The following is a 16,826-nucleotide window of genomic DNA, read 5'->3' on the forward strand; positions in this document are numbered from 1 at the left end:
GCCATGACTGTCTGCAAGATAATGACATAATTGTACAATTTCATAACTTCTCTACGACTACTGGTGCCTTTTTGGAAATGAGAAAACATGGGGCAATTACAACAATTATCATTAGCATGTAGGACACTAGACTCTCAGTAAAGGAAGTGACTCCAAGTTTCTGTAATTAATCCCTCATTACGGAGCTGAGCCCAGTCTGCGTTTTGAAATGACCCAAAATGGTGCGACAAACAGAGTGAGCAAAGAGGTGGGTTATTTTTCTTTGCTCCAGGAAAAATACAGGCCTTTTCCAGTAGTAATATTTACCCTGGAATTCTTCAGGCAGCGGAGAGACGAACGCTGGTGCCAGTGGAAACACAGGCCCGCTGGCTTGGTTAGCCAATGACCGCATGCTACTGGCCAATCCGAGTGGGCTATGACTGATGGGTGTGAGATGTAGCCTCCTAAACTCGTCATTTTATCTGTAGCTGAAGTGGACGCTCACTGACTGCTGCTGTTCATGCACCACTGTCGTAATTATAAAAGACTTAAATCCTTGAGATTTTTGTTGTGATGTCAAATGGTTGCTATCTTTCTGTCCTTAAGTGAGCTCAACAAAGTGAGACATATATCAACTTAACTCAAATACATCATTCAGCTTTTCCAGCTTCAGCTAGAGCATGGCATCAAGCTTTGCTTTGAATAGCACTGAAGATATTCGCTAGAATACGGCAGACTTAAGTCTTAGTAAGGATTCTTATTACATGCTCACACAATGTGCATCTGGCATTTCCCAATGGTGTGAAAGAGAAACATGTATAACTGCAATGAAAGAAGACTACCATTGTGTATGTTAGCAGTGTTAGCCATACTTTACCTTCATTGCTGTGCTGGGGATTGGGGTAGCCCTCATTATGGTGGTACATGGAGGTGCAACCAGGCACATCTATGGGGTAAAATGCAAGAATTAGCTTTAAAATAAGATCACATGGTCCTACATGGTCCTAGTGAGACATGAGGTTCTAAAGAAAAAAAACATGAACTGGTATAGAGCTTTTACATAAGGTGGTAGTGGGGGGGGGGGGGGTTCTTTATACTTTAGAAGATTTCCTTAATGAACTAAAGGTTCCTCTTTATTAGCACCGCTGTAGAGAACTTCTGAAAGCCGGTGAAGTGTGTGAAACCTGTGTATCTGCTGACGTGCTAAACTCTGTTACTGGCTGCATCGAGAACAACAGCAGCATTTGTCATGTACTTGTCTACAGTGATATTTTTGAGCCATGACCAACCGCAATGATGTGCTATGGACACATTATGATGATCCTTGCTCTGGTTCCAAACTTAGAGCCAACCTATGAAACCAGCAATGAAACTCTCACTCCTCTCTATCTCTCTGAGTAAATAACTGCTGGTGGGATCGCAAGAGCCCTCGTTCTTGCCTCGGCGTAGTGACTCAAGCCTGGGGAATGCAGTGGCACAGACTAAGATAAGATGCCAGAGGGGGAAGGAGGGTTTTCAGCTCACGTCGCTCATGCAGTTGGAAGTAATGCTACTGTTTACCGCGACATCTGAATGCAACCACAATAGCATGTCGGGCCTGTGACACTGTGCATGAAATCCGTTGCACTTTCATTTTGAATGGTGTGAATGCTATCTTAAGCAGCCAGAACACTTAACACTTGAAGTTCCACTTCCTGTTGTTTTGTCCCAGGCTAAAGGGAGATTTTTTTGGGCACTTGAAGATAATGGCAAACAATATGGTAAAAAATATAATACTTGAAGGCATTCCATGTTATGCAATAATGTAATAACATTGGGACACAAAATAAAATGTGCAAATTAATAGTCAGAGCTTGCCTGAGTACTGCATAAATAAATAAATAAATAAATAAATAAATAAGTAAAAATCGATGAATCGATGGAAAAAATATATATTAAAAGATACAGCGGCAGCCCTTTCTGGGTGGGTGGACTGGGTGGACTGGGTGGCCGTCCCTCTCCCCCCATTACTCAGCACAATGCTAACCAGTTTGTCCAATAGTTGACTAATGTAACTGAATTGGCAGTTAGTGATCAGCTGTCCGGTGATGTTAGCCGCAGTTTAAAAAGAAGGCTGCCTTTCCGCATCTCGACAGAAGTATGTGCTAGCCTTCACCCTCCCGGTGCTAGTTGCATCGTATGATAGTCCTTGCTAGTAAGTGGGAATTGGCAATAACATAACCACAACAAAAATGGAGCCACTAAAACTATGTAAGACCTGGTAGACTACCAGGTCTCAGAGTCAGAGTCCAGACCTTAGCACTGTTAAATGTGTTGGGGATGACACAGATGGTGAAAAGCAGAAAATGCTCCAACAGACACACTGAAAGCAGGTTTCCAAAAAAGTGTGGAAGCTGTAGCTAAAGAGTGGACGCACTAAACACTTTGCAGAGTACTGTCCTAAAGAAAGAAGCTACAGTTATCTAGCACACATGGCTGTGCGCATGTTCTGCAGCATTCGTGCACTCTGCAGAGCATGGCCAACAGCTGGCCAGGGCAGGGGTTAAACATCTACTGATAAACAGCCAAGTGAAGCTCCACCTCAGATAGCACCGTATCTAAACACAAAACATCCTTTTTCGGACAGATTTCAGCACGTACAGCTCTGAACTTTGTCACTGCAATCAGGACTCATCAAAGCTATCAATACCAGAACAGAACAGCCACAACACACACACACACTAACAAGAACAGAAGAAGACTCAACAGCATGCTTCCTCTTTTATCCCCTAGCTGAGTTCTGCTAGGTTTCCTGACTGTCAGTGGCTCGATGGCTTAGTCTGTGTGAAAGCAGGGTTATGCTGGAGAACAAAAGGAGCTAAACCACTGCTGTTTGAAATCTTTCACAGCGTACAGATGAGCCAGATTCACCCGGGCTCATGTTTCCATCTCTTGTCAGTCAAACCACAGCTCAGTAAGAGCAATGGCTTGTGCTAAAGCTAAGTGTGTACACCCCCCTACCACCACCACCACCACCACCACCACCTCCCCCGCCTCTGAACCCAGCCCTGCCTCCCTTCCTCCCTCCCACCTCTCCTCAAACGCAGCCCCCCCCCTCCTCTCAGGTTACTGCCGCCACGCTCATTTTTCCATTATGAGTTCATCTGCCTTGCAGAAAAAGGAAGCCGCTGCTGCAACCCAACACCCGCCAGCGTTCCGTCGGGGATTCTAGTCTTTCCAGTGCCCTCCATTTTCTCAATGAAATTCCTCTGCCTCCCTGCTTTTCACACAGCAGCCGAGGGGAGGGGTGGACCAGAGAGAGAGAGACAGAGAGGAAGAAACACTGAAATACAGTTGAGACCTTTGCAAAGTGTCAGAGGTGTGGGGGGGAGAGACAACAACTTCACAAAGAGAGAGAGAGGGAGGATGACTAAGAAAACTTCTTATGGACATCGCAGTGCCCTTGAATTGGCTGTTTACAGTAGAGCTCGCAAACACAGCTTTTGATCTCTGAGAAACAGAGAAGAGAGGCAAGATCATTTTAATGGATCTCAGTGCGGTCAGATTACTGTATGAGTAATACCCAGCTAAGCCTTCCCAATCCCTGCACTTTTCTTCCAGTAGAGCCCTGTGTCAGTTACACTGCCATGCAAAAGTTTGAATGAGAGTTTAAATGATTGTTTTCTTCCATAAAAATAGACACAGTGTATATTTTAAATACTGAGCAATAGACTAAACTAAAGTATGCATCCAGTATTTACAAAAAAAAACCATCATTTAATAACAAGAACTTAGTTTTAACACATTATTGCCTATTTAGAGTCTTTTACAGTCACTAGATCTACAAAATATCTCAGCTTCTGTCCAGCAAAAAACTTGTATCTCCAAAATGGCAACTTTAAGGTCAAACATCTTAATTATTAATGGAGGTCAATGAAACATTGTAATTTGATTGAGAAATTTTATTCCAAGTTATTTTGGAGCATTTCTATTGGTCCAAGGTAAAGAACCAGTTATTTAACTTCTCATAGTTTTATATAGAACCATTGTCTGTACTGAGGGACCTTTAAGGTTGTACGTGTCGGCAACAAAATCATTTTTTATTATATTACAAATCGCTCACCAGGCTCATAGGTGTAGTCAGTGGGCTCCTGTTTGACCATCATGTGGGCTGGGGGGAACCTTTGAGGGTGGGGTCCAGCCATGTGAGCCGCTCGCTCATACAGGGGGTCCAGGAACTCCTGCTTGAAGCTCTGCTGAAGGTAGGGCATGCAGGGGTCCGAGTGCTGCCGGTGGTAACCTCCACCTCCACCAGCGCTGCCGCCTCCTCCTCCTCCAGCCGGAGCAGGGTGCATGCGCTGCAGGGTCTGACCTGGAGGCCCAAATGGGGGACCCATCTCTGCTGAGCTTGTGGGGAACCTGGAGCTAGAAATCACATATGCCAATAAATTTTTCAATGTTTCAAGGGTCTTCTTTGAAGGCCTCATTATTTGAGGCCCAACAGAGTGACTCTGATCCACTTGTCAAATGTGGTTCTAGATCTAATAATACATGTCCTCAGATACACAGTGATGCAACCGTGTTGAAAACCGGCAGACCACAGCTTCTTTTTTTCCTTCTCACTTGCATGCAAACATCATCGGCCAGTTTCACATATAAATGTGTGACTCATGCATGTGACGTTATTGATTTCGAAAATCTGTGCATGCAAATCTCCTTTACGGGTAGAAAAATCTGATCTGCGCCAAACAATTGAGCAACATGGGAAGGCCTCTCACAATCATTATGCTATCCACTTATCGTATGATAAATGGACATGACCTCAATTATTTTTCCTGACCTTGATATTGCCCATTGTGTTTGCTTTGTTTAAAAACAGCAGTTTCATCTTGTGTTATATTTACTTACAATATTTGTATATTTACTATATTCCAATTCCAATGTCTGAACTTTTAATAATTAAAAGTTTATTGCTCTTTAAAGTGGGTAATTGCATTATCAATGGCATAAAATGATCTTAAAATAGTACCAACAATAAGGTTGTTTATTGCAATTACTTCTGAGGCAATATATCATCCAAGAAAATAATTATCGAGACAGGCCTAAACATGGCCGGCAGTGTGAACATAGCTTCAATAGAGCTCAACTGCTGGAATGGATCATGCTGGTGTGTTACCTGTGGTTCATGGGGTAACTGTGGCTGTGGCTGGGGTGTGACTGGCTGGCAGAGGGAGGGTTCATATACCCCGCTTCAGGTCGAGTGCCCACCGGTGGTTTCGGGGAGTAATGTTGCATGGGGGACATGGGGGTCCCGGGGCAGGAGCTCTTGGGTCCTGCTCCTGCTGCAGCTGCTGTTGCTGCGGAGGCTGCTGCGGACGCTGCTGCGGACGCTGCTGCTCTCTTCTGTTCATAGGCACTGAAGGACACAGCAGAAGATTACTAAATCACCTTACTGCTTAACCTTTAAACTTAAAAGCTAACACTGAATAGCACTGCATTCCTGATTATAATATTGTAACATATCATTTAAGGAGACCCAATCAGTACTTCATCAGCAAATGCAAATACATCTACAGATTCTTATATGAACATTAAAAATAATAATAACAATGATAATAATAAAACATGATTAAAACGTTGGTCAGAGTTCTTATTTTAAAATGCTTTGCTATAGATAAGCGAGTCAGAATGGTTTGCAGTGGTGGTGATGGCAACCAGATGTCTGAAGTACGTCACAGAGAAATGTTACACTAGATGGTTACAAATGTGATGCCTTTAGGGTGTTATAAGGCAAAATAGTCCCCAAAGAAAGCTGACCCATATTTCTTAGACCCATATTTTTTTTTGTGTATTAGCATTACACATAAATCTTGATTAGGTTCAATGGTCAGTCAGAGTCTATAAACAATCTTACATCAATTTACAAAAATTCAAAAATTTCTCAAAATGATTTAACTTAAAATATAATATATAAGTACTTATGTTTACTCACTAGTTTTTAGCTCAATTAACTTGTACATGTATTCATGTATTCTTGTGTGTATATCTTTTAATGTGTCTTTAATATTTTTAATATTGGATGGATTTACTGGCCAAACGATATACTAATAAGGCCCAAAGGTTTTATTTAAGAAGAGCATGACCGCAAGTCCAGTAAGTCAAGAAGTGAACGCCTGATGGTCGAATACAGTTGCTGATTGTGTGTGCTGACCTGGCGTAAAGGCACTGCTCTCCACTGGGGTAGCTGAAGCTCTGCTTGTGGCTGCATGACTGGCTGGGGTCTGAGCCGGGGCTCTGAGGCTCTTTCTTAATCTTCACCGGCGGGCTGTGGAATGCCACTGCTGCGATAGAGACAAACAGGTTCATTAATACAGCCACATTCCAGGGCGCTCCGCTCTGGCCTCAAGGAACAGCACAGGGGCAAATACTTTTGTCTGTGCTGGAAATACCAGAGCAGTTCAATGACTCCACAACCAAAACAAGACTGGGGAGAAGAGACACACATGTACAAACGTTCCAGCTTCTCTTAAGAGTTGCCCGTGTCATCAGCCATAGAGTGCATGCACACACACACACACACACACACACACACACACACATTTACAATAGCACTGACACGCCCCAGTCTGCTGACAGATTCATTTGAACCTCTCCTTCTTCAGACACAACAAAACTATTAACATCCCACGCTCTCAACAGGTTAATCACGGCATAAACATCCACTGCCGTCACCAAGCTCTGCTGAAATACACAATACCAGTGGCATGCTTTTGTTAACTGTCATGGTGCTGCTGCCAAGGTATGCCATTGAGAGTTTTCCTCCATTCAGGTTGTTTTTCACTTTAATGGCTGACGCTGCACTCAATTATCGTATGATTAACTCAGTGTAAAAGAAAGAAAAGCCAACACACCTGTGGGACCAGGGACGAGATCACTGAGCCATTTTGTGATATTTCCCCTTTAGAGCACTTTAAAGCATGTGTCTGACAGAAAATAATAATAAACATAATGGGGTGTGCTGGTGATTAGAAGCAGCATTGTCTTTAAAGCAACACTATGTAGCAATTGTACCTTCAAATAACAGTTTCAAAATCCTTGTGAAGCTCCACTGACTAGTAATAGTGAGAAAAATGCCTCTATTGTTGATACTCTGGGCTCAGCAGGCTGCTAACCTCACTATATAACTCTGGAGAAGCGGGCAGGACAATGTTTGGGAGTCATATTTGTGTAAAACCCTGTAACATTACCCTACCGCTTCAGTCCACATGCTTCTTTCACTTCAGATAAAGATTCTGTATGTCTCAACTAGTCCAGAAATGTGTAAAGTGTATCTGTAATGGGTGACTCAATGTATGAATTACACTTCCCTACTGCAAGACAACGTCTTCATACACCAAGTCTAGCTGATCAGCAAAGGCGCTTTTTGGCTATTAGCTTTCATTACTTGCTAGCTATATTAGCTTCTTAATTTTTTGATCCTAAAAAGAAGACGTCTGGTAATACATCATCTTTTCTCTGGACACGTCCTCTTTCTAGGATCTAAAAATGCGTCCAGGATTTCTAAGGTCAAATTGATTGATTGGCAAAAAAGTCCCATATTCTCCCAGTTACTAGTGGTCTATATGTACTTGCATCTACACAACCATAGGCCAACTTGCTTATCATAATGCCCTAAAATGCCTAAAAGCAAATGTAAATAAACACAAATATTCTAAAATATCCAAAAGAAGAACTGGAAAAATAGTGGATTTTTATGGCAAATTATTATTTTTGTATTATCTTTGTAGTGGCATGAAATAATAAAATGTAATTGTTAAAGGTGGTAAAAATAAAACTTTGTTTTATTTCTTTAAACTCTAAAGACACATGAGTTTAAAAGAGGAAAATGAGCTGATTTGGCCTATAGACTATTAAGGCTATTTATTAATCTTGGTAAATTAGTAAATGTTTAGGTATTTTTGTTTATTACCATAGTTGCATGATTTTTGAGATATTTAACTGCCTTCCTCTGTCATATACTGCCATTGCTCTACAACTTCCTTAAAGCCCCTCAACCACGACATCCCAATTACAAAAAAGTAAAGTAAAATCTATCCAGTGCAAAACTAAACAATCAAACTTCAGCCACTAAAATATCTTAGCTAGTCAACTGCATGGGAGGGTGTCTGACTGAACCAATGCTTTAAGAGTTTGAGAGTCCAGATCAGAGGGACGTTTCACTCGAGTAGCCGGGGAGCCACCCAGCGCGTCTGGGCCTGGGTCTGCACTAGAGCGCTACGTTGCTGTTTATTATTGGAGGGGAGCAGGCCGGCGCGCAGACTGTATGGTACAGGATGTTTTTCTGGGCCGCTCAGGGTAAACAGCAGCAGCTGTGCTCCTCCAGCTGAGCTCCAGCCCTGTGTTTATGGCTGTTTATGTGTTGATTGTCGTGGGCGCAGACCTGACGGAACAGGCACAGGCTGAAACCCAAGCCCAGGTAATTACATATTCTCTCTCTCAGAGAAGAAAGAGGAATACAGAAAAGGCCTCTTCTTGCTGTGATATTGCAGCATCGGCAACAGCCCTACCACAGGCATCAGAGAAAGAGAGAGAGGGAGAGAGAGGCAGCTGAGAGAGCTGGGCGAGAGGGGGATGGCACTCGTTTATCTCCTTTTTTTCCCATGCTGGGCAAAGTGATGAGGAAGTGTTGGCTTAGTGTGAAGCTTAGAATGGATTAGCCAGTATTTAAGCAGACTTCTCAGGGAGGGAGACAATAGATGTTAAGCATTTTAAATCCACTGGGCCCAGGAAAACATGCCATAAAGTCTAAGACTTTAGCATGGGTGATATACAGAGGCAAATACACTTTTGGAATGTGTCTGCACAAGCAAGTATGCTTTTGAGCTGACAGATCTGAACACTTATAACAAAATAAGCTCTTACAGTAGCACACTGAAACCAAAGGCGAATGTTTTTCAGGGATCAAGGTGTAATCACTTTTTTCTGGGTGTGGGGTTTGACGTTCTCTTCCCTGACACTGCTAATTCTAACATGGAAAATCAGTATAAATGTTTGCATCACGCACTAATAAAACCTGCTCTTTGACACCGCAGTTGAGGTGGGTGATATCATTACAGCATTTTGAGCATTTTCTAGTGGGCATCATCACTAAGCCACAATTACAAGTAACAGCCTACAGTTAAGAAACAGTGAGTTTGAATCCCAGCAACAATACTGTAATTTCACACCAATCCGACACTCACAGACTCACTGTGGAGACCATTAAGTACCATGAAAGTACCTTTTTTCATCAGAAGTGTTTCTCAATAACTGAGTTTCACACAATTCACACTTCCTCTTGGTGCTTGTAACACTATTGTGAAGCATATAAATAAATTCTGTGGTCACAAATAAATTGATCATCAGCCTCACTAATTATATTTATAAGTATTAACCTTTCATACTTCAAACAACATAGAACTGTATTGATTTTTATTGTGTCTACTTTACAATCTTATAGCGTTACCAGACTTTTCTATTTACTGTATCAACTAGCCTCTTAGTCTGTTACAAATAATCCCACCAATAGGTGAACTTCTTATATATTCGTATAAGAATCTTAATAAGATTGAATAAAAGTTCATATTACTTTCACTTAAATCAGATTAGTGTACTTACAAAACTCTTAAAAATTACATTATTTAATACAAACCAAAAGGTTGTCCGGTTCTCAAATTACTGTTATAATTGAATGTGGCACTGTTAGTACATTGTGTTTATTCAATCTTATCAAATCACAGTACGCATCATTGTAGTAGTTGTTGTATGTCCCGCCCCTGCACTGGAGGTTTATGCTGCCATTTCTGATGAGCTTTTGTGTGTGCCGTAGCTGGCACTAGTTTCTAATTAGAAAAGCTTAACAACTCACTTGCAATGAATCAAATGACTTTAGCTGGAAAGCATTGAAATTTGCTATGTGGAGCTATTCACCGGCAATCATATGCCTCAGATCACACTGTCTAATAAACTCATTACAGTAAGTAGAGAAATCTACTAATTCCAGGCCATTAAACAGACGAGCCGAGGGCCATTTAAACTGAACACGTGCCGTGGCTGGAGTCAATCTTTGGGAAAAATTTAACATTATCAAGACGTTTCCTCCTGCCATTAACCTAAACTCAGTTTATAGACCAGTGGCAGAGAGCGTAAACAGAGATGTGACACTAAAGGTACGTTGTGTTCGTCTTTCTTCTTCTTTTTTTTCAGTAATTCGACCAAAGCGCTCTGTTTCTGGCCATTCTCTCAGTGCGACTCATTTGGAAGTTACGTCACTTTTTCTCAGATCCACTCATATTTCACAGGTTTTGTTTCTTGTGCGAGAGGAAGGGAGGTCATGAACCTGAATGTGCAGTGTGACATCTGGGTGAAGTGTTTAGATGTTTCTGATCGTACACTGTACACAGTACGTACATAGAGTTAGTATTACGAAAATGAGAGAGAGAGAGAGAGAGACAGAGAGAGAGAGATTCTTAGAATTTACAACAGTCCATTTTTCCTAATAAAATGAAAAGTATGGAAAAGAGGACAATTTCTTTTGAAAATACAGTAATAAGCTATAAAATATAGGCAAACCTTGTAACTCCTTCCAAATCACTATTTTGGTTATAAACTCTATTATGTGAAGAACTCACAATGAAAGACTACCAAAACCGTCCAAAATCAAATGGAATAACATCTAAGAGTGTGTTTTCCCTTCTGCTATAAAAGTTACCATTGCCCAGATACAAGGATGGAGCTGGGTGGTCCCTAAAAGCACCTTAAAAGATCTCCAACTCTACACCTTCATCACAAACTGCCAAACGAGGCTATAAACCCAACGGTGAACATGTGAACGTGACTAGCCCTTAGCATTCGCACCTCTTCTCAAGGAACACACGTACGTGTGAAAACCCAGTAGCATTGTGCACTACCTGGCGAGAGAGTCACCCATTCAGAGTGAGCCGACAGAGGCAGTCCGGGCCAAGACAGAGGAGCTGGACTTTACATATGTAAATAGCATGCTTCAGAGGAGAGGACAGGGAGGTGAAGGGGGATGGTCAGGGTTGAGTGCTTTAGGAAGTGGAGGATCATTATGGAGGGCCATTCAGTCAACTCCCACCACAAACAAATCTCAGGACCTCGATACCCCCACTGCCGGCCCAGACAAAAAGACAGCCACCAGCTGTGACAGATGGAGGCACCAGTGGCTCCTCAAAAGCCTCTGCAGATATGACAGGAGGAGCAGCACTGGTGATCGGCCCAACAGGGAGCCCACTCAGCGATGTTCCAGGCGAAAATCAAATGTACACAATTTTCCTCCCCTTAGCCCAAATGCACCCGATTAGGCATGTTTGGTGTGTTTAGTTTTGTACTGGAGCTTTGAGGCTAATGTTGCTAACCAGTCTTGGAAGCTTATACCTCACTGTACCCTGTCAGTCCATTGAGTCTAGATTTTGCTAACTGAATTGGGTACAGCAGTGTTATAGTGCATTATTATCAGAGCAGAATGCTTTTAGACATTCAAACAGCATACATTCATTACCAGTTTTGAATGCCATTCTATGTAGGATTTTTATGTTGCCCTATGTTGAACCATTGTCTGTACTGCACACAACCCTTGAAGAACCTCTTTTAAAGGGCGTAGAAACAGAATTGTTCACTAAAACGTTTTTATTGCTTCATTGCTTTTTAAGCTGCTCATAAATTTCCAGCTTGCGCTCTGCTTTTGAGCTAAACCTCAACACCACTGAAGATCTGGAGAGTTTTAAAGTATTGTATATTCATGTCACAAGGACTTCCTGGAGGTTTTTCAGCTCATGACAGCTGTGGACGAGGCCAACTCCTCAATATCTCAACAGGTACGATGATTCACTGACTTCGGTACAATATCGCAGGCCCATAAACACACAGTGCTGTAGCAGAGCACAGGCCAGAGCATGTGACCACTGTGAGCTGTAGTGTGTTACAGAGAAAGGGTGCAAAAAAAAAAAAAAAGTGAACGATTAAGTAAACACAGTCGATAAGATAGAATTCAGAGCTGCGCTTATAATGGACTGGGGCTTTGTGTTTGGACCAGCATGGCGTGAGCAAATATCCTTTTCCACATTATGGCGTGTTTGCGATTTGATCTGTTGTTATGATACAGCCGTAAGTTAGGTTGCTGCGGCAAATCGGAGACTTAAGAGATCCACCCTGCATCCTATTGGCCAGCTGCACCCAACAGTGCCAAATCAATGAGAACAACAAGAATGCCAATTACACTAGAATGGCTTTAAAGGTTAAAATTGAGGTATTGATTTTTAGTATCCCACTTAACACTGCTTTCAAAGCCGACCCGTTCCTCCGCAAACAGCGCCTGTCAAAGGCTGCTATACATCAGACTGGGAATATAATGGTGGCACTAGGGTGTCACGGGTGGTGGTCACAGCAGTCACAACATGTCTAGTCAGGGCACCTTTCCAATGGCAGGACTACGCCTCAGTAATGAATAGAGGAACAGAAGGACAGCATTAAGGCATGGTATAATTCATTCATGTTGTTGTGCAGACTGGGATTTGACAAATACTTCAAGCATTAGTCAAGCACTGGCTGGAAACGTCTGTTGCAAGCTTATTTTTAACAGTGCTGCTGGGGTCTGGTCTTGTTCGATTTTGCTGAGGTTTTCATGTTTGTTGGGTCGGGTTTTGTGCGTAAGTAACTCTACCTTCAATAAAACAATCAGTGGAAAAGTCAAGTGAAGGGAGAGGGTGAGGGAAATGACTGGGCTGCAGAGCTCTCAAAGAAACAAGTCTGTCATTTCAGCAGAGCGTAGAAACATGTGCTGGACATGTGGGGTTCAGGTCAGCATGCAAGCACAATGAAAGAGGAGACAGAGCTCATCTCTTGGAGCTAGAAAGATTTTTTTTTGCAGAATTCCTCCCAAGTCTTTCAGGGTTTTAATTGTTGTCATAAGACTTTATGCTGTTTTTCCTGGACTAGATGTTGTTGCATATCGGTTTTCAGACCTCAGAGCTGTACCTTATTGTTCCTGTTTTAACCAAACTTTATATTTTAGAAACTGTAACTACAGGAGAAGGAAGTTTTACATAAATGAATGGAATACGATTTTATTTATAGTGACAGTGTTTAAAAGGTACAAAATGTTCCCACATGGCAAATCTCTGAAATCATCAACATTTTCAAACCAGAAGGAAATGTATCTATAAATGTATATCATGTAAAAATTGAATATTGTTTTTAATTCCAAGTAATTTTACACCAAATGTTCACACAATGGTAAGGACAGCTCGTATTTTAAAGGGTTTTAAAAAGGAAAAAATAGAGGTTGTCAATATGCATAATATATGCACTGACAAATCATGCCTATTAGACCTAGGCCTTTGTTCTGCACCATAAATATCAAGATCCCACCTCTATAATTGAATTCCCTATGAATATGTTTTTGTGCTTTTCCAATACTATGTTAGGACCAAGCTGGATTAAAGGAATTTCTAGATATAACACATTTACACATTTGACACTTGTAAAATACATTGTAAGTTTTAACTGGAACAGACACTAACGCATACAGTATGTTACCATGTGTGTAGGCATTTAGTAGTGTCTCTTAGCAAATAATTTTGACACAGAGCTGCTGATGCTGTTTTTTAATTTCTAACAACTGACTGCATCCTGGTTGGGCTACCCCTCATATTCACAGTTAATAGCCTATCGAGTACTTCTAGAATGCCCTCCACCACCAACATTTAGGCATTTAATTCCACCAATGAAGTCCTAACCAACTGAAGATCTTGCTCAGCTGTATCTACTTCTGCATCTTGCTTGGACAATGTTTAGTTTTGTGGTTCAGATAAAAGAAACAGCTTTTTGTTTCCAACCAACACTTCCACAATGGAATAAGACAAGCATGTCAGTACCTGCTTAAGTACAAGCATGATGTTATTAAACACAACTTAACTAAAAATCACAAATTTGTATTTTCACATTTCACAAAATTCTCTGAGCAGTCTCTGAAGGCCTTGACTGCTCCTTTTTTCCACCACTTTTATTCCCGGTTTGCTCACTAGGGGATCGTACCCAGATTCCTGTAATGCAGCTTTGCAACAAACTGTTGTAAAAGGTGTTATATAAGTGAACTTGACTTGATTGTTGAATGTCAACTTGACATTGTTAAGTAGGGCAGCAGACTGCAAACACACTCAGACTAAAATAAAAGGAGGTTCACACCTGCTTCTCTTTGTCTGTAGCAGTGTTTGAAAGTCAAAGTCACAATCCCAACTTGTGCAAGTAAATTCGTGCCATTCACCGCAATAGCCGTTCATGTTCATGTGATGAGAATGCACTCTTGACACATTTCGCCAAATTCACAGTTTCACTTCCCTTTCCAAAGCACGGCTGGACCGGATGGACTCCTGCTGCAGAGATTTTCCATTATTATCTCATTTCAAACAGACCCCTATGATATGAATGCAAATGAACTGGGGAAAAGGTTTTTTTTAAAAACCAAGATCAAACAGGAGAACGAAATCACCAAAAAAGAGGTTACTGTGGAATGATGTAATTCCATGCAACATGATAGTGCTGTGATGAATGCATGCCTGTGAATGAGAGAGGGAGAATGACTCTGTAAGAATGAGATGGTGTGTGTGTTGGAAGGGGTGGGGTGGGGGGGGTGTATGTAGAAGCAGTAATTAATCTCTCCACCTCCCATCCCTCAGCTCTCAATATAGCTGTCCTCTTTAAATGTTTAATGCATGTATTGATTTCCCTCTCATTGCAGAAATTATATAATGAACCTGACTGGAGAGATATCCATTCAGTGATGTGTCGGAGAGCGAAAAAAAAAAAGTGCACTCCTTATCTCCTGAGAGAGATAACACGTGCCCATTGAGTTCCTGTCAGGCCCGTGAGAAATACATTTCTACAGAGACTCTGCGTGCTCTCTTCTAATCTGGGTTAAGGCCTTAATTATTATAATAGTTTGGAGTAGCGACACTCAGCCCGCTTCTTGCTGTCTTTCATCTACACTTACCATCGACTGATCCATTATTGCTTTTTCAATATACGACCTACTCTGTGTCAGCAGAAAATCTCTGAAAGATCAGGCAGAACAAAAGGAAAGGGCAAAGCGAGCCAGACCTAACAATGAACGATCGCATATGGGATTTACAGCAGTGTATGAAATGAATGGTCATCTTTTTCATTGGTATGACCTGTCCAAGCTTCGCAATCATTACTAAACCTCCTCCAAAAAGATATTCTGAACTAACGTATGTTAATATGACAAGATTTTATTCTAAAAGCCTTTGAGAATGTTGATGAAACTAGCCTGTTGCTACAGGCAGGCAGGCAGGCAGAGGTACTGTATAGTGACCAGGGAGATACTAAAACGGACCAAGGTAATGCAACATTGTATGGTAACAATAATTACAATTAATATTTTTTATATTAATTGTATTTTTTTTTCTAAGCTATGCTACGTGGCTGTGGGCCATCTCTATACTGTAATCCAGCCAATAAAAGTAAAGTTTATCTTTCATGAGCCCACTGTAAAATAGAAAAGTCTTGCCAGAATAGGATTACATTAATTGTTTTATTCTTTTTTAATACTGACTTGAATACAAATACAAAATGCTGTTTGTAACAGCAGTTCAATGCACTGGTGAAGTCCCCCTAGCTCTTCTCTTGTGTGTCTAGATATAGGGCTGCCTTGTTATCGTTAGTCCTCCCCCACCGTTCCTTTTTCTTTCAGCAGCAGGGGGGGGAGAGAGCCCCTTCTGAGACAAGGGAGAGCAGACGACGTCCTGGGCTGGTTTGAGTTTTGCCGTTCTCCCCGCTCCCCTTCCTCCCTTCCTTGTCTCACCTCCCGGCCCAGTGATGCAGTAAAACACACACACTGCTGTCCATTCAGCACGCTAAGCTGAGCTTCACTGGCCTTACCTCAGTCTGAGCGAACCCCAGCCGGAGTTCTAGCCGGAGCTTCAGCCACAACAGTTAGAGGAAATACTTTGACCCAAACAGAGGAGTTACAGTACACTGTTTACAGATCAGAGTGTAAACAAAATGAGGAGTTCTTGAGAAGTTTATCAGCATAAAATTGCTGGCGAGACTCATTTAGAATCTGCAATTCATGGATAAAAGTCTTTGGACTCTAGAGCGCAAATGTAGAAACAGAAATAAAGAAAGAACAAAGAAAGAAAGTTGGATACAGTAGAAGGTAGACAGAAAAAAAGGTACGGTTATATATAAAAATAGCTAGGATGAGAGATGGAAAGAATAAAAACGGAAAGAAAAAGTAAGAAAGTAAAAATTTAATAAGATAAATTTGTAGCTAGGAAATACCATTTGTTTTTGTTTCGCTAAAGAAAAAAAAAAGAATGAAAGAAAAAAAAAAATAAAACAGAGCAGTGTGGACAATAGTAATTAGAGACTTTTGAGAGACTGTATTACAGAGCTAGGCGTAATGTTTTCATGTTTAGTTAAAGAAAGAAAGAAAGGACTATGAGTGTGCTGTTGAATGCTGTGGCTCTCCGGCAGCAGGCTTTATGAATGGAGGTTGCGTTTTCACTCACTGCTGCCTCAGCCAGTCTCTCACAACCAGCCCATTCATACGAACGTGGGGCTTAAGTGTGTGTGTGCGTGCACATGTGTATATGTGTGTGTGTGTGCCTGTACATGGGTTGTTTCTCTGTTAAAAGTTAAGAGAGGGAGGGAGCAAAGGCCAGCCCCCTGTACAGGATAGGACGAGTGGTCTCCCTGTATTTCTGGCAGTCTGAAGGATGTTTTTGCAGACTTTTGTTGCATAGCAGCTGTATTTTGGAAAGTTGAGAGCTTTTCGAGCAGTGTATTTT

At 41.6% G+C, this 16,826-nt stretch overlaps 1 protein-coding gene across 1 annotated transcript in view; it reads right to left on the reverse strand.

Annotated features, from left to right (window-relative positions):
* The window catches only part of etv4 (ETS variant transcription factor 4), a 38,159-nt gene that overhangs the window by 6,018 nt on the left and 15,315 nt on the right, over nt 1-16,826 (reverse strand). Inside the window, exons 5-8 of the mRNA XM_072667114.1 lie at nt 6,170-6,299; nt 5,135-5,374; nt 4,082-4,383; nt 857-925 (exon numbers count right to left, since the gene is read on the reverse strand). Of these exons, the coding sequence (XP_072523215.1) occupies nt 857-925; nt 4,082-4,383; nt 5,135-5,374; nt 6,170-6,299 (741 nt within the window). The remainder of the gene's footprint in view (nt 1-856; nt 926-4,081; nt 4,384-5,134; nt 5,375-6,169; nt 6,300-16,826) is intronic.

The sequence above is a fragment of the Salminus brasiliensis genome, chromosome 22 (assembly GCF_030463535.1).
Source record: "Salminus brasiliensis chromosome 22, fSalBra1.hap2, whole genome shotgun sequence".
Lineage (NCBI taxonomy): Eukaryota > Metazoa > Chordata > Actinopteri > Characiformes > Bryconidae > Salminus > Salminus brasiliensis.